Source organism: Anser anser (assembly GCF_964211835.1).
Source record: "Anser anser genome assembly, chromosome: 4".
NCBI classification, from domain to species: Eukaryota; Metazoa; Chordata; class Aves; order Anseriformes; family Anatidae; genus Anser; species Anser anser.
The window spans coordinates 31417694-31434715 of record NC_139724.1 but is presented as its reverse complement, the minus strand read 5'-3'; the positions used below and the strand labels follow the sequence as shown (position 1 = coordinate 31434715).

The following is a 17022-nucleotide window of genomic DNA, read 5'->3' as shown; positions in this document are numbered from 1 at the left end:
CTGCTGAATTCAGAGGAGAATTTCCTCTATATAAAATCTTGATTTTGTCTTGATTTTTGAGACCTTTTCTGCACATGCTTTCCTTACATGCTACCTAAGGACTTAGCTGCATGCTGTCATCAGTTTTCCTACAAAAATAGCCCCAAATCAATATTACAGGTCCAGAGGATGTATTCTCCGTGTGTAGTTTAAAATCTGCTATCTACCTGGTCGGTTTTCTGCTTTTATAGATTGGCACATCGCCATCAGTGTGTCACTTAACTGACTGTAGAATAAACTGGAATTTACACTTACAAGATGTGTTGATAGAAGTGATGCTGTGCCTGCAGCTGCAGTAATTCAGTGTAGTCAAGCTATGGCTCCCTCTGCATTGCTGCCTGCTTTTATTTATATGCCTATGTAACTGGGCTACTATCAGAGGGGATGCAAAAAGCATCCTGGGTGGACAACTTGGTCCTTTTAAAAAAAAAGAAGTTATTGTATTCAAAGCATAAGACATAATCTACCTTTTTGTAGTAAATTCCATTAAAATTGACACTTATTAATGCTGCTTGAATAGTGATTACTATCTATGTGATAGAAAAATCAGGGCATAAATTGTTTTTCTTTAGTGAATCTGATATAATGGTCTTCTTTCTTAATTTTTTTTTTGGGGGGGTAGATTTTTGGCTGGTCTAATACTTACGTATTCTTCTCGTCAGGATTATAGAGTCAACATCTTTTTAAGACAGAAGTGGAATGACCCTAGACTCAAACTGCCCAATGATTGGAGGGGTTCGGACACACTGACAGTGGACCCAACGATGTTTAAGTGTCTTTGGAAGCCAGACTTGTTCTTTGCAAATGAAAAAAATGCTAACTTCCATGATGTCACTCAAGAAAATATCCTTCTCTTTATATTTCGGGATGGAGATGTACTAGTCAGCATGAGGTATTTTATTGAAATATTTTTACTCTTTTTTTTTAGTGAATTGATGGCTTTATATGAAATACATACACTGTTAGATGAGTAACACAATACAGTTTTTAGCTAATATTTAAATATATATGGCAATTTTCAAATAATGATCCACTAAATGAAATGTAAGAAAATAAACCAGATGGAATTTCAAAGCATGTCAATTGATAGCACAGCAAGTGCTAAAAGTTTGAAATGTGTGTACATTCATCTATCATGTTAAAATAACACACACTCAGTAAACTAGTATTAGTAACCAAATTTAAACTCTGTTGATAATTGCCAAGATTCCTGGAAGCATAATGAAATGGATGAGATCTCTGAAGTAAAGCCTTCAGCAAAGCAACGTAATTTTCTCGCCACTTGAATTTCTACATCAACTAATGAAAATGATGGTTACTTACTAATGATATAAGGAAAGGCAGATATTACAAAATTTGAATTATAAATGTTTTGTAGCAAAAGTACTAGGACATAATCCTTATTAAGGTCTGTGCCTTAGTGGATATAGATTTTTCAGAGGGCCCAAAAATATTTAATTTAATTGCAATTAATGCATACTTTTTTGTGGTTTTATTTGTCAGTGTACACTATGCCATAAAAACAGTCATTCATTGAAAACAACAAATTGAATTGATTTCCCAAATTCACTGCTACTTTACCACTTAGAGGGAACATCTGAAATTATGGTAGCATGAGTTCTTTATTTCCAGAGCAAAAGTGGCTACAAAAAAGAAAGAAAGTGGAAAGAGTCTGGTGTGATTTTTTTCCCATTCCAAATCCAAGGATGAGAAAACTCAATCTCAAGACTTTTGCAGACAGCAATCAGAAAAGGAAATAAATTGGGCAACGGAAGCATTTCATTTGGCTCACTCCAAAGGTCCTGGTTCTGATTTCAATTGTTTATGTTGCAGTTTTGGAAGCCTGTTGAAATCCTTATTTCAAAAATGGAGAATCACTTTCAGCTACAAAAATAATTTCCCATTTGAAAGAGCAAAAGTTAAGTGAAGTGGTGAAATTTATTTCAAACGTTTTTCCAAATTGGAGCTATTTATAAATGAGTTTATTTCAGTGAATGTGTTTGGTTAGTGGATTGTAAATATTCAGTGAATACTAATAGAAGTGTTTCTGATGGAAAAATATTTCTCCTTAAACTTCCATATACCAAAATCAAATTCAGTATAGTTTGAAAATAATGTCTAGCTCTACAAATGTTCTGTTGATTTTAGTAATACAATGTGTTCATAAATGATACTGATGAAGGTAGGATTAATTTTTTGGCATACTTATGTTTGGTAGCATGCTACTAAAATTACCATTTTTAAAAATTTATATTGCTATGCCTTGACTTTTTAGTTTACAGAAATATTATCACATATAAATGAAAGAATCTCCAGTTATCAAAATACATGTGAGAGAATGTTCTTGCCTGCATAAATAACACGGAGTTAGGAAACTGAATGTAGGAATAAGCAGTCAGTGTTCACATGGAGGAAAGTAAGTAGTGGACTCCCGCAGAAAAATCTGTTTTGCTGTTCCACGTAAATCACTTGGAAAAAGGTGAACAGTGAATTGGTGAGCGCTTGTGATGGTGCCAAGTTATGCAGAATAGTAAGGAAAGAGACAACAGGGAGAATTACAGAGAAACCTAATGTCTAAGCAACAAAGTAAGAGATGAAATTCAATGTAAATAACTAAGAAATTATGCATGTAGGGAAAAAATATTCTAACTTTATATATAAACTGGTGGGTTTTGAGGATTATCACTCAGGAATAATTTTTTTGGGTAATAATGGTTAGTTCTCTGACAATGTCAGCTAACTGCTCAGTACTAGCTGAGGAAGTGCTGGGGATTCTAGGATGTTGAAAGATATGGAACAGCATCCTTTATAAGGAACAGCTAATCAAAGCAGATCTTTCCACACCAGCAAAAACAGTAATTAAGGTGGTTGTATAGTGGTCTTGAATAGCACAGAAAGAGTAGATGGATGTTGATTATTCATCTTTTTTTTTGGAGTAAAAGAATTGTGAGACAGGGTCAAGATAGATGAAAGGAGATCATTAGAGTGTGCAGGATAGTGCGTTCCTAGCTGCAGGATGCTATGTATGATTAAAGTGTACATGGAATCCAGAAAGCAATTGGAAGCAAGCAGCTTCTGGAAGGACAAAAGTCTGTCGAGCTCTCTTAAATACTGAAGCATCACTTCTGGTTTAGGAAGTCCTTGAGGCACAGCTTTAAGAAGGCTGTTGGGGAAATGTCATTTCCTGATTGCTCTAGTCTCATATTCTTTCTCAGGAGTTTGCTACTAGCCACTACTGGAGATGGGTTTCTGTTCTGTATGGACCTTTGGTTTGCTTATTCTTAAAAATTATGTCTTCTGCCATCTATTATTAGTCCTATAATTTGTGAAATACCATATGTTTAACACTTTATATAAATTTGTATTATCAGACTACTAGAGATACTTAAATTTCTGGTAGAGACATTTAAATTGCAGACTACTACTTAAAATTTTTGTTCATTTTTTCTACTATTTTAGAAGCTGAAAGTCAAACATCTAAGGTGTGTTCTTTTTTGTTTGTTTGTTTTGTTTTGTTTTGTTTTTTTCTTCTTGCAGTCTGCTACTTGCACGGCAGCTCACCCTGTTTTTAAATTCCATTTCTGTATTTTCAGATTGTCGATTACTCTGTCATGCCCTTTGGACTTGACCTTGTTTCCTATGGATACACAGCGCTGCAAGATGCAATTGGAAAGCTGTATGTAAATCAGTTTCTGCATAAAAACAGTTGTCTTCTAGGCATGCCTGAGAATCAAACCAAAATGATCAATTCGGTATTGTTTGTGTCAATGTTTTATAATGAATCTTGAAATTAACATTCACTGATTCCTACCAACATATATTTTCCTATAAAAATGTTTCTTCCAGTTATGGCACCATGCACTTGTTTAGCTTTTGCTATCAAACACTATGACAACTGATTAGTATTACAAAAATGTATACACTAAATTTAATAAAATGGAAACTCAAATCATTTGGAATAAAGAATACACAGTTTTAACTTACACAACCCGTGCTTCTGTGTACATTGAAAGGGTCCAATTTATCCCCTTGCATGGATGATGAACAGTATTACTTGAATCTCCTGGGAAACACCAAGGTTAATCAAAGCTGAGCAGGGCATCCTGGTGGGGACCAGGGTAATAATAATGATATCAGAGTTCTACCATTTAGTTTTTAATTGCTAGCATTTACCCTTAGAATTGCAATGTGTCCATAGTATTATGTTTTGCCCATCTCTGATATGTATATACATTAGCTGAAGTAAACTCTTATAGTAAACTCAAATCAACTTGTGGTTGACCTAGAATTAGTAATATCAATGGAAGTTAGTTCAAACTTAGTCATCTTTGTAATCAACTTTATTTAATCAACTTTACTCTCTCTCTCCATGCTGTGTTAGTTTTTAAATTTGGGAGGAGGAATGGATTTTCTGCTCATTTGCAAAGACTTTATGCACTAAACTTTCTTCTATCTTTTTACTTCATTGTCTAAAGTAAGAATTGTACCCATGACCCACAGTCTCCCTTCGAGTTCCAACGGCGGGTCTGCTTCCTCTGTTAGCCACTGGCAGTTTTATTCCACTAAAATATTTTAAAATCACATTTTTTCCTGGTTGTTAGATTTCCGAAACAAAAGAGGCTGCCAGTTTTTACCAAACAGTTTCCTGTATCTGTAGTTATGATCACTAATTCTGCACATTCCCTATAGACAAGATTTTCACTATCCAGTAATTGTATTATAAAAGACCTTAGTGTGTTTTTGATTTGCTGCATGTTGTAAAGAGGTGAAACTGATTGTATGAATCAAACATTAGAACAAGTGATTTTTTTTTATGTTACTTTCAGCATGGAGCTTTGAGATATGATTTTATTTATTAAGTTATTGTTGATCTTAGAGAAGTTGGATTATGGACAGTTTAACTTTTTAAATGACAGCTATTTTTCAAAGATAAAAAACATCTGTCCAATGCCTCCAGAACAAGAATGGTTCCTTAAACATTTCTCAGAGTCTTTGAATTGTGAACCACTACATCCCAACTTAGTCTTTTTTACATTTCCCCATCTCTGTTCCCATTTAACTCACACTATCTCTGTATTCAGTTAATCCTTAATAAACAGAAGATAGCAGAAAAACAACATGTAAAATCATGATTATGGCTGCATATTTAGTTAATACTGCTTTATGTTTGAATATTATAAGCCTAACTTTCACTGCCTCTCACTTAGTGGTGTTGTATAAAGCATGGTTTAGGCACTCAAATGTATGTGGAGGTCTGTCCATATTCAGGAGATCATGAAGGCACAGAGGCACTGAATTGATTTCAGTAGGGTTATGCATCTACTTAAATTCCTGGTTATGCATTTCCTAAATGTCAGTGCTTTCATCAGTCAGGGCCTTTAATGTTAACAACTAAGCAGAAAAGTTGTTTTACACAAAAGCCAAGATTCATCACAGTAATTAGGTGCATTGTTACATTTTGTTGAAGTTCCTAGGACTTATGAGTGTTGTTGAAGTTCAGTATATTTTTCATGCTTTGCTGAAGTAGAGTGTGAATGAATATGCAGACTTCAAAGCTGTGGATTGCTTTATTTGTTTGGACAGTGAGCGCTGTCATGAACACCTCTTAGTCAGTGTAATATTGCTGATAACATAATACTCCACCTGTCAACTACTAATTTAGATCTACATAAAAATTCCATTGTATATTATTTCATGTTTTGTCTAATTTTTTGAACAGGAAGCAGAAAGAAAAAGTGAAAGAAATAATGGTACATACATGCTAGATTTTAATGCTGAAAACTCTGATTAAGATGGTCTTTATTATTTCATTTTGTTCTTGCAGTTGGTTACACGACTGATGACTTACGTTTCATCTGGCAGTCTGGAGATCCTGTACAGTTAGAAAAAATTGCTCTGCCTCAGTTTGATATTAAAAAGGAGGATATTGAATATGGTAACTGTACCAAGTATTATAAAGGCACAGGTAGGTAATCAAATTGATTTCCTTGGTAAAAACTTTAAGCTTCCTTCAATTACTGTTTATGGGTAATGATTAATACCCATAAACATGGATATTACCCATAAACATGGGTTCATGACTTACATTTTATGGGAGGAAATAGATTACTTGTAACTTACCAGTAGTTCATGTCATAGTAACAATCACATATAGTAATTACTGCAAACAAATTCAAATACAGAAATGTCTAGGTTAAAGATGAAATTAAATGTTTGTATTGGTTTTGCTTACCTTTTCTGATCTTTCCATCACCATTTTGTTTCTATAGTCCTGATACCTTTTTATGCTTGTAATATCGAACCTTTCTTATAGACATTCCATGTGGAATTATGTGATATGCAGCAAATTAGGATAATTTTGGTTTTCTGGTCAAACTTTTGTTCAAAAAGTGGACAGCATTAGAGTATAACTTCAAAAGCTTCCCCCTGCAGGTTCTTCCTTTCTCTAAGTGTTCTTGAAAGTGTGTCACTATAGAAAGCTGTTTGCAGTCTAAATACAGAGCTATTTGATCTATATTTATTTAGTCCTGTGGTTGTTTTCTGAGAGTAGGTACAAATTTCTACAATGGTTTCTGTGTTCTGGTTTTAATGATTAATCGTTTCTACCTTGATTGACTCCTGCTTATAATTATATCCAAATTGCTCACATACTGTGGCAAACACAAGACTTCCCATAATACCTGAAGTCAGCAGGATGTATTTTAGTCAGTGCTGTTGCATCATGTGCACAAATCTCCCATTAAAACTCTACAAAGATGGCTGTGGTGCTGAAGCATATTTGCAAGTTTCTTGCTGACTATTCAGCTGCAGTTGAGGGTCTATTACTTGCAGTTGTTCTTGAGAGATCTCAGGTAACATTCATAGATCTCGCAGTTAAGGAATTTAGTTTGAAAAAGATAATTAAAATTTATTTCATTTTTTTAACTGCAAAATGAGTGAGTTTTTAGCCTACTAACTACGAAATTCAGTGTCTCGGGTATTTACATTTATAAATAGTATGAAATTATCTCTTCTCAGGAAAATGCTGCATTGGGGAAAGCACAACCAATTACTAAAAGTTATTGGTGTTCAAATCTAAGTCTAGAAATGGTAGACGTTTACTTAGGAGTGAGAAAAATAATTTATTCTTAAATAAATAATGATTTTACTGAAAAAAATAGGCTACAAAATTATGGAAAATTAAATGGATCAATCTTCCGGTTCCCAAATAATATTCATAAACATGGGAAAATTGGATGCAATGCAAAGAGACTTGCATTTTATTTGAGGGAAAAAGGGAATATTTACTCCACATTGCTATCTTGTAACTGTGTTGTCGAATTTAGCATAATCATTTTATGTTTTGTCCTAAATCTGAAGTTAAATATCTAAAAAATCTTTGGATAGTTTAGGCATTTTTAGGATTTTTAGTACCTTAAAGAAAAATGTAAGAATTAATCACTGCACACTTTACAGTTAAACTGGAAAGAAAACTAGCATTGCTCTTTCAAGTTTCAACACCTTGTGGTCACAAGGTAAAATGATATTGTACAAAGTGCTCAGCACAATAGTCACATTGTTGTGTGTGCATGTGATTTGAACATTAAAGAAAGAACATTAGAGAACCATCAGAGTTGGTGAAATGACAGTGTTACATTTAAGAAAGTTTTCATAATTCTTTTGTTGCTAATCCTTTTTGTTTAAAACTGGAGATTATCCATGTTAATCTTATAATCAAGACTGGAATTAACATGTCATTAATGCAATTTGAACATTTTGGTTAGCTGAAGTATTTCAACGGCTATTTTCAGGATTCAGTAACTGTTTGATTTACTTTAAATTCTTATATTGAAAGCATTTCAAAGAGCAGTTTTTGCACACACAATTAAAATTAACTCAGTTAAGGATTTTATCAGGTAATCAAGAGGCAGTGTTGCATGTACAAGCAAGTTTTCAAAATTACAGCTTATGCAGCAGATTCTTGCCAGCTGCAAAGAACTTAATCTTTTCCACCCATTTATGTCAACTGATGCTTTATAATACCTGCCTAAGTAGAAAGAGGGTCAGCAAATTCGGTGTGACTTTTTATGGCAATAAATTGAATATTTAAGTTTGTAAATTGCATATTCTTTGTTTACCAAAATGTATGACAGATCCAAAAAGGTCCACAGAAACTGAATGGTGAAGGCAATGGATATTCTCTGCCTAATGGAGGGTGATGCAATGCTATGCAGAATGCATTTCTGGCACAAAGCAAAGAAATAACTATTTTAAAGGTCATCCCGTTTGAATGTAAATCAAACCAATACCTAGAAACTATTCAGAAATTATACAGATAGAATTTGCCAGACTACAGATCATTGACTAAGATAGAATGAACTGTAAAATACCATATAGTTTCTTCAACACAGCAAGAGTATATTTCTGTAATGTTTTATCATTTTGTTTTTTAATTATTGCAGTTTCTAACAATATTTTAAGGTGACTTATCATTTGAGGATACTTAGTTGATAAAAGATAGAAGGTAAATAAATACATTTTTGACAGATTCTACATTTTAAATTAGGTGTGCACAAACTTTTTATTTACAGATATATACTGACTTGGGTTTTCATATTGTTGTAGTGTAACATCAAAATGCCTTTTCTTTGTGATGCAATAGTTTGTGATGTTTTTGCAATGTTATTGTGCTAATATTAACATAAAAATGCCAGTTCTGCTAAATGAGTGAAAATAGGAACAGAACTGGTTTCTGGTTATCAAACTTCCCAATCCTTTTGTTATCTCCAGCAAATCCGTACTATCTGTGGCTTTACTTGTTATTGAATTCATGTTATTAGACATTTTCTGAAATGCTTGTGTGCTTTAGTTCCTCATTTTAGAAGCTTTGAGGCAATATTCCTCACTTTCAAAATTTAGTGTTTTTAAAGCCTTTTGTAAAAAGTCTGTTCCAATTTTAGAAGTTACCTATACCAGCTTTCAGTACTGGGGGAATCTCTGCTTAGAATCATATTCAGATCACCTCCTTCCATTCTAACCTTTCTAAACTAACTTTTTTTTTTTTTTTAATTCTTTGTTCTTCACAAATTAATGCGAAGTAGGATTTTCAGGTGAGCTTAAGCCAGCATCAAGATGAAGCTGTAGCTGCTGTTTACTTCTGTGCTGTGAAAAGACAGAGGGTGCCTTATAGATTACAGAGAGTATGACATGCCAAATCACACTTGTAGGTTACATTGATCTGTACTTTGAATGCTTTTCAAATTGAACTTCTTGACTTCATAAAAAAAAAATCGAATCAGTGAACCTTTACTCCTAGGATAAGTAGAAAAGGCCTAGAAGATACTAATCTGAAGAGGTTGAGCTGCAAAGCATATTAAACTTTAATATGCATTTATTTCTTTAAAGGTTATTACACTTGTGTAGAAGTAATCTTCACTTTAAGAAGACAAGTTGGATTTTACATGATGGGTGTTTATGCTCCTACACTGCTAATTGTTGTTCTGTCCTGGCTATCATTTTGGATCAATCCTGATGCAAGTGCTGCAAGAGTCCCACTGGGTAACCTGCATTCACACGTACTGTCACAGTCCACTTAGCACCATTGAGCCATTCTCAGTTGCTTTGAAAACATGACACTGGACACAGAAAGCAACTTCACTTCCATTATTCGCTCATCATTTTCACCGAAGCCTTCTCATTCCTAGTCCTGTAAAATCCACCTCCACATTGAAACTTTGCTTGATAATGGTTCCAGCACTTACGTGATGAGGACACTCTCTGCTTCTCGATACCTGGACAAATCTGATCTTATCATGTGTGGGTGATGCTGTAGACACTGTGTCACTTTGCAGTTTATAGGAATTTGAGCATTTAAAGAATGCTTGAAGTAGGAAAGCAGGATGATGATTAAGGCTCTAAATAACTACCTCTTGCAGCAGGTTTTCTGAAGATTAATACAAATGGAATGATGTAATGATGTTTGGAAGAGAATTAGCACAATTGTTACCTGATGGGTTTTATTTCATTAGAGATTCAGTTCATGAGGCACTTCAGCCTCTTGCTTTCATGCTGTGCAGCATAGCACAGTAGGCAGGCCCTTCATATATTATGAGATTGTAGGACATAGAGTTAATCAAAACAATATTATCTTAACTAATTAGATTTTACATGGGACTTCAGCTTGGGGGTGGCCCAGCCTGCAGTCCCCAGGAACTCGGTGACATGTAGAGCCAGGCTTTTGCATCCTGACATTTCTATTTGTAATCCTTTTCCCATGTCATGACAGCTCCTTCCCCATGCCCTGACCTCCTTGTCCCCCCCTTTCCCTGACATTCCCACCTCCACAAGTCCATACTCCTTATTTTCCAAATCTTCTTCATGTTCCCAGGAGATTCACTGTAACTATTTCGCAGATGCTAGGTGTGCAGTTGAAGCATCCCTCCAGTCCCTGGCCTTCCTCAGAAGCCTCTCACCCACACGTTAACCTGCACACCTCCACAGGACATGAGTCCTGTGCAGCCTCACGTGCAAAAATGTGTGACGATACGCCCTTAGGGTTGGACCTACCCCATCACCGTCCCAGTCTGTGATCAGCAGAGTCTTGCAGTAGTGGGGAGCTGAAACCCCTGGGGAGTGGGAAGGGTTCCTGCCGAGCTTTGTTAAGTTGAAAACATAATGTCCAGGTCTGAGCGCCACTGCTCAGGTCATCTGCCATGCCTCTTCCCTCTCCAGTGATATGACAACCAAAATAAACCAAGAGCTGCACAAAATCTGGAGAACCATGACTGGCATACTGCTTTTGGCTTCTCTGCCATGGTTGGCTGCCTTTCTCTTTCTTTTTACAAAAACACCTTTTCATTACAATTTTTTTATAGGTATCTCTTTTTCAGAGGACTGTTTCAAAATACAAAAATAATTTTTCTTGATCTGAAAATATTAATAATTATTAATAATCGGGGAGGACTCACAATCTATATTAGTTGATAGCAAGAAACAAATACAATCTTTTACTTTGAAAAGTAGCAAGGATGCATTCCACAAGGTGAAACATAAGGCATTTTAAGAAAAAAGCAGTCCGAGGCAAATATACCATGCTTTAAATTAAAAAGATAGAAACAAGAACTGAAAATATTTTTCATGTAGTGATCTCTAATATTATCAAAATCTGAAGTATATTTCTGCTTTTGTAATCCTGAACTTTAAATAGCTGACCAGTCAGGTTTATCAATGATATATTACATTGATAAGAGGCATGGTGCTGATTTGTATAGCACTGAAGTTTTTATGACTAAACATGCATGCTTATTTATTTGTGTTTCTCTCTTTTTATTTATTATAAGTGTTTATTGGCTCCTTTTATATATTACCATTTCTGAAATAATGCATTTTCAAATATATTTACCATTGGCTTGGTTATGTGACTTTTCCTGCATCCCCAGAGAAGCAACAAACACTAAATCTGACCATCCTTTAGTCATACATCAGTACTTAGCAGTGCAAGTTGGTAACACCCTCACTGGGGTAAGACTTATGTTTCTCCAGTCTGAGAGAGGGCAACAATCTAACTCTTCTAGCTACATCCTTGGAAGAAAGTTGACTTTGAAATCAAACAAGATAAACATTTCTGTGAAGTGAATCATTTCATGTGAATGTTATCTACTCCTAAGAAAGTGTTACTAATAGTCATTACACTTTTAGTAGTTAGTAAAAGGTCTCATCTCAGAAGTTTCCAGGTGATTTAGGAATGCAAGATACTTCGCAAAAAAAGAAACCTCAATATGATTTTGCAGTTTGGTTACTGTTCTGGGAAAAGAGTGTGGTTTTGTTTGAAGAAAAAGGTGTGTCCATCTAGGAGCTAAGTAAGTTGCAAGCCCTTTTTCTACCCATAGCATTGCATTCAGTTAGATCATTTGGTGGTAGGGAAATCCTCACAAAGGACATGTATCTGGAGAGCTCTGGCTAAGTGATATAAAGGCTGACATCACTGAGTTCGTCTTTCTAATTACATGCTGGTGTCTCAGCTTTTAAAGATCCCTGCAGAGGACTCTCCAGTTCTTTAAAAGTGGAAAGCGTCCCAGTATCTGTTTAAAAAACTGCTCTCTTTCCTTCATTGCCTTGTGATCCCCAAAGGGAGTAAGGCTTTCCCTGAAGCTATAGGCATCTGAGGGACTTCAGATGTCCATCCAGCCACAGTGGCCTGAAAGAACGGAGCATTAGCATAGGCTGTAAGCAACCACACGCCACACAGTACCTCCTGTGAGCGGGCACTTGGGGGTACAACAGAGTAACTAAACACTTGGAGTTAGTGATCAGTGATGTATATATGCCCCACATACAGAGGACAGCCAGACATGCCCTCCACAGGCTTGCCCTCAGCGCTATTTCAGTTCAACTCATTTCATTTTATAAAACTGTTGTAAATATAGGGCCTCAAAGGAAAGACCTGACCATATATTTGGAAACTGTAGTATGAAGAAGGATTGGCAAGCTTATGGCTTTTAGTTAACCAACTTTAATGAGAAAAGAGAATGTATTACAGATACCAAATTATAAGGAAAGAAGGGCAGAATGTTATATTTTCCAATAACATTAGTGAGATGGAGCCAGAACTATTTTAAAGCAGTAATATAAAACAGAAAATGCTATTTTATACAGCATGTAATTAACCTGTGGAATTCACTGCCAGGAGATAGTGCTGAGGCCAGTTAAATTTGATGGATTCAAAAAAGGGAGATTTATTTATCTGGCAGCATGTGCTGAAGTGCTTTGCTGGATTGGCACTTTGTGATACTATGCATATGTAACCATTGGTAGAATTTTTTTTACATAGTCACTCTGCACAATCATGTTTTCAGCTGTGAGCTAACTAACTTTTGCGATAGGGATGAAGAAGAAAATTCTTTGAGTGGATAATTTGGTTATTAGGTGTTTAATGCAGTCTTTCTCACATCAGTGAACCACAAATAGCATGTTGGCAGCTTGTCTCATCTAGTAAACTTACCTGTAAACAAGCCTGTAAACTTAAATGATTTGGCTGTGTGTGAGGAGATCATTGAAGGCTGGATGTAGGTGACCTACGGAAAGAAAGAGGGAGGATGCAGTTTTTGCCTCTGTGCAATCCTACCAAACAGATGCACTTTACCATTGAGAGAGATCCCCCATTAGGAAGAAAATTGTAGACATATTTCCAAGAAAGGCCAACATTCTCTTTACATTAGAAGTCTGGATGAAAGAACTAATGTCCCTTCCCCTTAGTGCTTCCAAAGAAGAAAAGGGGGTTTATCCCCCCCCCCCCTTTTTTTTTTTTAATATTTAATCTTGCAGTTTGTTTATTCATTCTCCTCACCCATGCTGGAGCCCTAGGCTTTGAATTGTGTTTGATAGGTACCTCGTACAGCTGCTATCAGAGGTGCAACTTACAGCTCCGTTATAGGGTCTCTGAGGCCTCGCCGCTCTGATCTGGCAGCAGATGGCTGCTTGATGGAATATTTCTATCTTACTTTACAGTTCCCTTGAAACCCAGAAGGTTTTCTGTGGTTTCTCTGACCCTGAGAATGAAGTTTTCATCCCAGTAACCCAAACAAGTGGAAGGTAGCAGCAAAAAGATACAGGCATAGGCAGAGATGTCGTTTTTGTGCTAAAAGACAGTACAGCCTTACTTTCACTTACTGTTGCAGTTCATAACGATCCATAATTAGTGCTCAGCGAAAAACAGTTGGTGTTGGTCACTGAAGACAGAAAAATGGGGACTATTCTTTGTTCACTCTCTATACTTCTGGGCATGTTTGTACTTGAATGCATCAGATATAGTAGTTTGAAAATAAGCCAGAGTGGACATTATTTGCCATGTCATTCTGATCCAACATAGAACATCTGGCCATTCTCTATGATCACAATGACCAAAAAAAAAAAAAAAAAAAGCCCACTTTGCAATGATATGTTGATAAGACACATTTCTAAATAAAACACCATAAGATTTTGTATTTTAAAATCATAGGACTGTAGTCATTTCTTTATACTTCCTCTTCAGTGGCTTAGCAGCTAATAAGTTGCCGATCTGATATTAATACCAAATAAAATATGTTATCAATCTTATTAAAATCTAAATTGGGACAGTAGCAAAAGAATGCTTGTTATTTATGATCAGCTAGAATTTAATACTTTCATAGGCCAGTTCAGACACTTTCATCTTTATTAACATTCTCACATCCTCGTTTACTTTAAATGGATCTGAAGAAAATGATATCTCTATGAAATACATTTTTTTTAATGCTTAGGATAGCACATGACCCTTATAGGAAACATAGTTATGGCTAAGTGAATATCTCCTTATGGCCAACATTTTCTGTAGTTGTTGATTACATTTCATGAAGCTGCCCACTTATAACTGAAGGTGATTTTTATTATGAACATTCACAAAAACAAAATGGGAACTTCTTAGCTGGGAGGTCGAAATAAGTTTTCCCCATGTAATAACCATTTTCTAAGGTTAGCTTTTTCAAAAGGTAGCTAGCTGTTCATGCTACTATTCCCATTTCACAGGTGCCTGTGGGGAATCTGTGAGATCAGACTTGCATTTTGTCTCTTGTGATGTGAGCCCTGTGTTAATGGTGATGTTTGGAAGCCTTGTAAAGAGCAGTGCTTATTGAAACCTAGACTGACGATGAGTGTGACCTTTCAACAGCCTTTGCAGATGTACTTTTTTATGATAAGGGCTTCCTCAAAAGCTCTTAATCTAGAAAGCTTTCTCTGGATACTGGAAGCTCAAACAAGGAGTGTTCATAGACCCTCAGTCACCTCAGTGTTTTCATCTTTGTGGTGAATTGTGAACACAGACTTTTTAATGCACTGATACATTCCCTTTCATCTTGAGTTTAAATATTATACTTGTGAACAGGTCATTCAGAGGATGGCTCCTGCTGAAGCACAGTTCAGATTTCTGGGACAACAGTAGCTGTTCAAGTCTAAGTTAAAGGACTTGGAATCTTTTGATTTAAATACCATATATTTCTCTTCCATTTTCTCAAAATTAGATGATCATGGTAAGATAAGTCTCTGGAAAGCCCATTTCCCAGTTGTGTGATGTAGTTGTGTGGGGCAGGAGAACCACAGCAGCCTGTTTAGCTTCATTTGTTTCTCCATTTATAAAATGAAGGTACTCAGTATTAATAATTCATCATTAACCACAATACCCTACATAAGTATTCAGTTTAACTTACTCATTAACTGAAGGCATGTGCATTTTGTATACCTGTTGCAAAATATGCCTACCGCTTTGTCAAGTCCCATTTGCTGTTACGATTCATCATTCGGTGTTGTCTGGTTCAGAGGAAGAGCACAGGCAGGTGTCGTTAAGGGAAAGTTCACTTTAATTGTTATCTTCTTATTTCTTTTGTAGGTATTTTCTCAGTGCTCAGCTTGGCATCTGAATGTACTACTCTTGCTGCTGAACTTCCCAAAGTGTCTTATGTGAAGGCCTTAGATGTCTGGCTGATTGTTTGCCTTCTCTTTGGGTTTGCATCACTGGTTGAGTATGCGGTGGTTCAGGTAATGCTAAACAATCCCAAAAGAATTGAAGCTGAGAAAGCAAAGATTGCCAAGGCAGAGCAAGCTGAAGGGAAAGGTGGAAACGCTGCCAAAAAGAACACTGTAAACGGCACGGGGACTCCTGTCCACATCAGCACTTTACAGGTAAGAGCTGTCAAGCTGCATACGCAAAATCAGCATTATCCTCTATTAATGTAGTTCCAAAAATACACTGCTGTAATAGCTTTGGATGGTGCTTAATCTTAGAAGTGGCCAAGACACTAAGAACATACTGGTAATTAATGGCTATCCACCCTGCCAATTGGTCCCTAGTGATTTGGGGTCAAATGTCTAAATGAAAAATTTATCTTTTAATATCTTAGTACCATGGTTGTTGCTGAGCTTAAGGTAAATAAAGCAGCAAGCAGCTTTACAGTTGCTATTTTTCTTTTAATAATAAATAGCAGCTGTCAAACTGTAACTATTCAGAGGACAGGACTTTCAGTCAGTATTTGTTGAGAGCATACTCAAATAACACCCATCTCATTGCTTTCCTTGGAGTGGCCACAGCTGCACTACATTGCATGTGAAGAATCTCTATAGCCAGGGATTCAGAAGTCTTGACATTTGTAAATAAAAGACGATCTGTTTGTCTGTCAAAGAGTTCCTGCATTTTGTGTGTTGCCAGATAGAGTAAATCGGTCAGAGCTCATTCTATGGATGAAGATTAGATGTACATCTTAGCTCAGGTCAAAGTTTTCCATATGCCCCAAGAGTTACTAGACATTCCAGGCAGCTGCCCCTAGTCCTGAGTAATATTTAGTTGATATTTATTCTATGGAAGAAAATACATTGTGCTAAAATAATGCGGAGTATGAATTTGGCTTATAGTTTTCAATGGCTCAACAATTTAGATGTGTAAAATAAAGCTATTTGGCCAGATCCAAGTGATATCGGTAGCATACCATATGACTTTAAAGCTTCTTTAAGGAGGGAGTCATTTATGCAGGATGGCAGAAACCCAGCCCTAGTATAAAGCTGGCATTGCCCCATAACTAATTACCCCCAATTCCGAGGAGTTGCTGATAGCACAGAGCACTTGACTACTGTAATTCTCATCTGATAGAACCTCCTGGGAACTGTTTTGGCAGGCAACCAGGCTCAGCTTAGAACAACCCACTGACTGCTTTGACTTGAATCACAAGTAATTCCCTAACCCCAGGCGACATGGGAACTGAGTAGAAAGATGGCTTAGCCACAGTTTTGCTTCCACTAAACTGAATGTGTTACAATTGTGGTTAACAATTTGTGGGTCCCAAATTCACCTCTTTCTTGTGACAAAATAGTTGCAACAGTCCAGCAGAGCAGCATAAAATCTATTTATTCCTATTTGGAGTATTTAACAAGTGTAAGTGTAAAGCTTAATCAATGACAAGATTAATAAAAAACTTTTTTTGATAATTGATTTTTTTTTGATAA

The 17022-nt window shown here is 36.0% G+C and overlaps 1 protein-coding gene across 2 annotated transcripts in view; it reads left to right on the top strand.

Annotated features, from left to right (window-relative positions):
• Positions 1 to 17022, top strand: part of GLRB (glycine receptor beta) — a 51502-nt gene that overhangs the window by 22241 nt on the left and 12239 nt on the right. The window contains exons 5-9 of one of the 2 annotated variants that reach the window (XM_083833837.1): positions 702 to 931; positions 3633 to 3715; positions 5864 to 6004; positions 9424 to 9576; positions 15416 to 15708. In XM_083833837.1, coding sequence (XP_083689963.1) covers positions 702 to 931; positions 3633 to 3715; positions 5864 to 6004; positions 9424 to 9576; positions 15416 to 15708 — 900 coding nt within the window. The remainder of the gene's footprint in view (positions 1 to 701; positions 932 to 3632; positions 3716 to 5863; positions 6005 to 9423; positions 9577 to 15415; positions 15709 to 17022) is intronic. The other variant, XM_083833838.1, reaches the window with a different exon arrangement.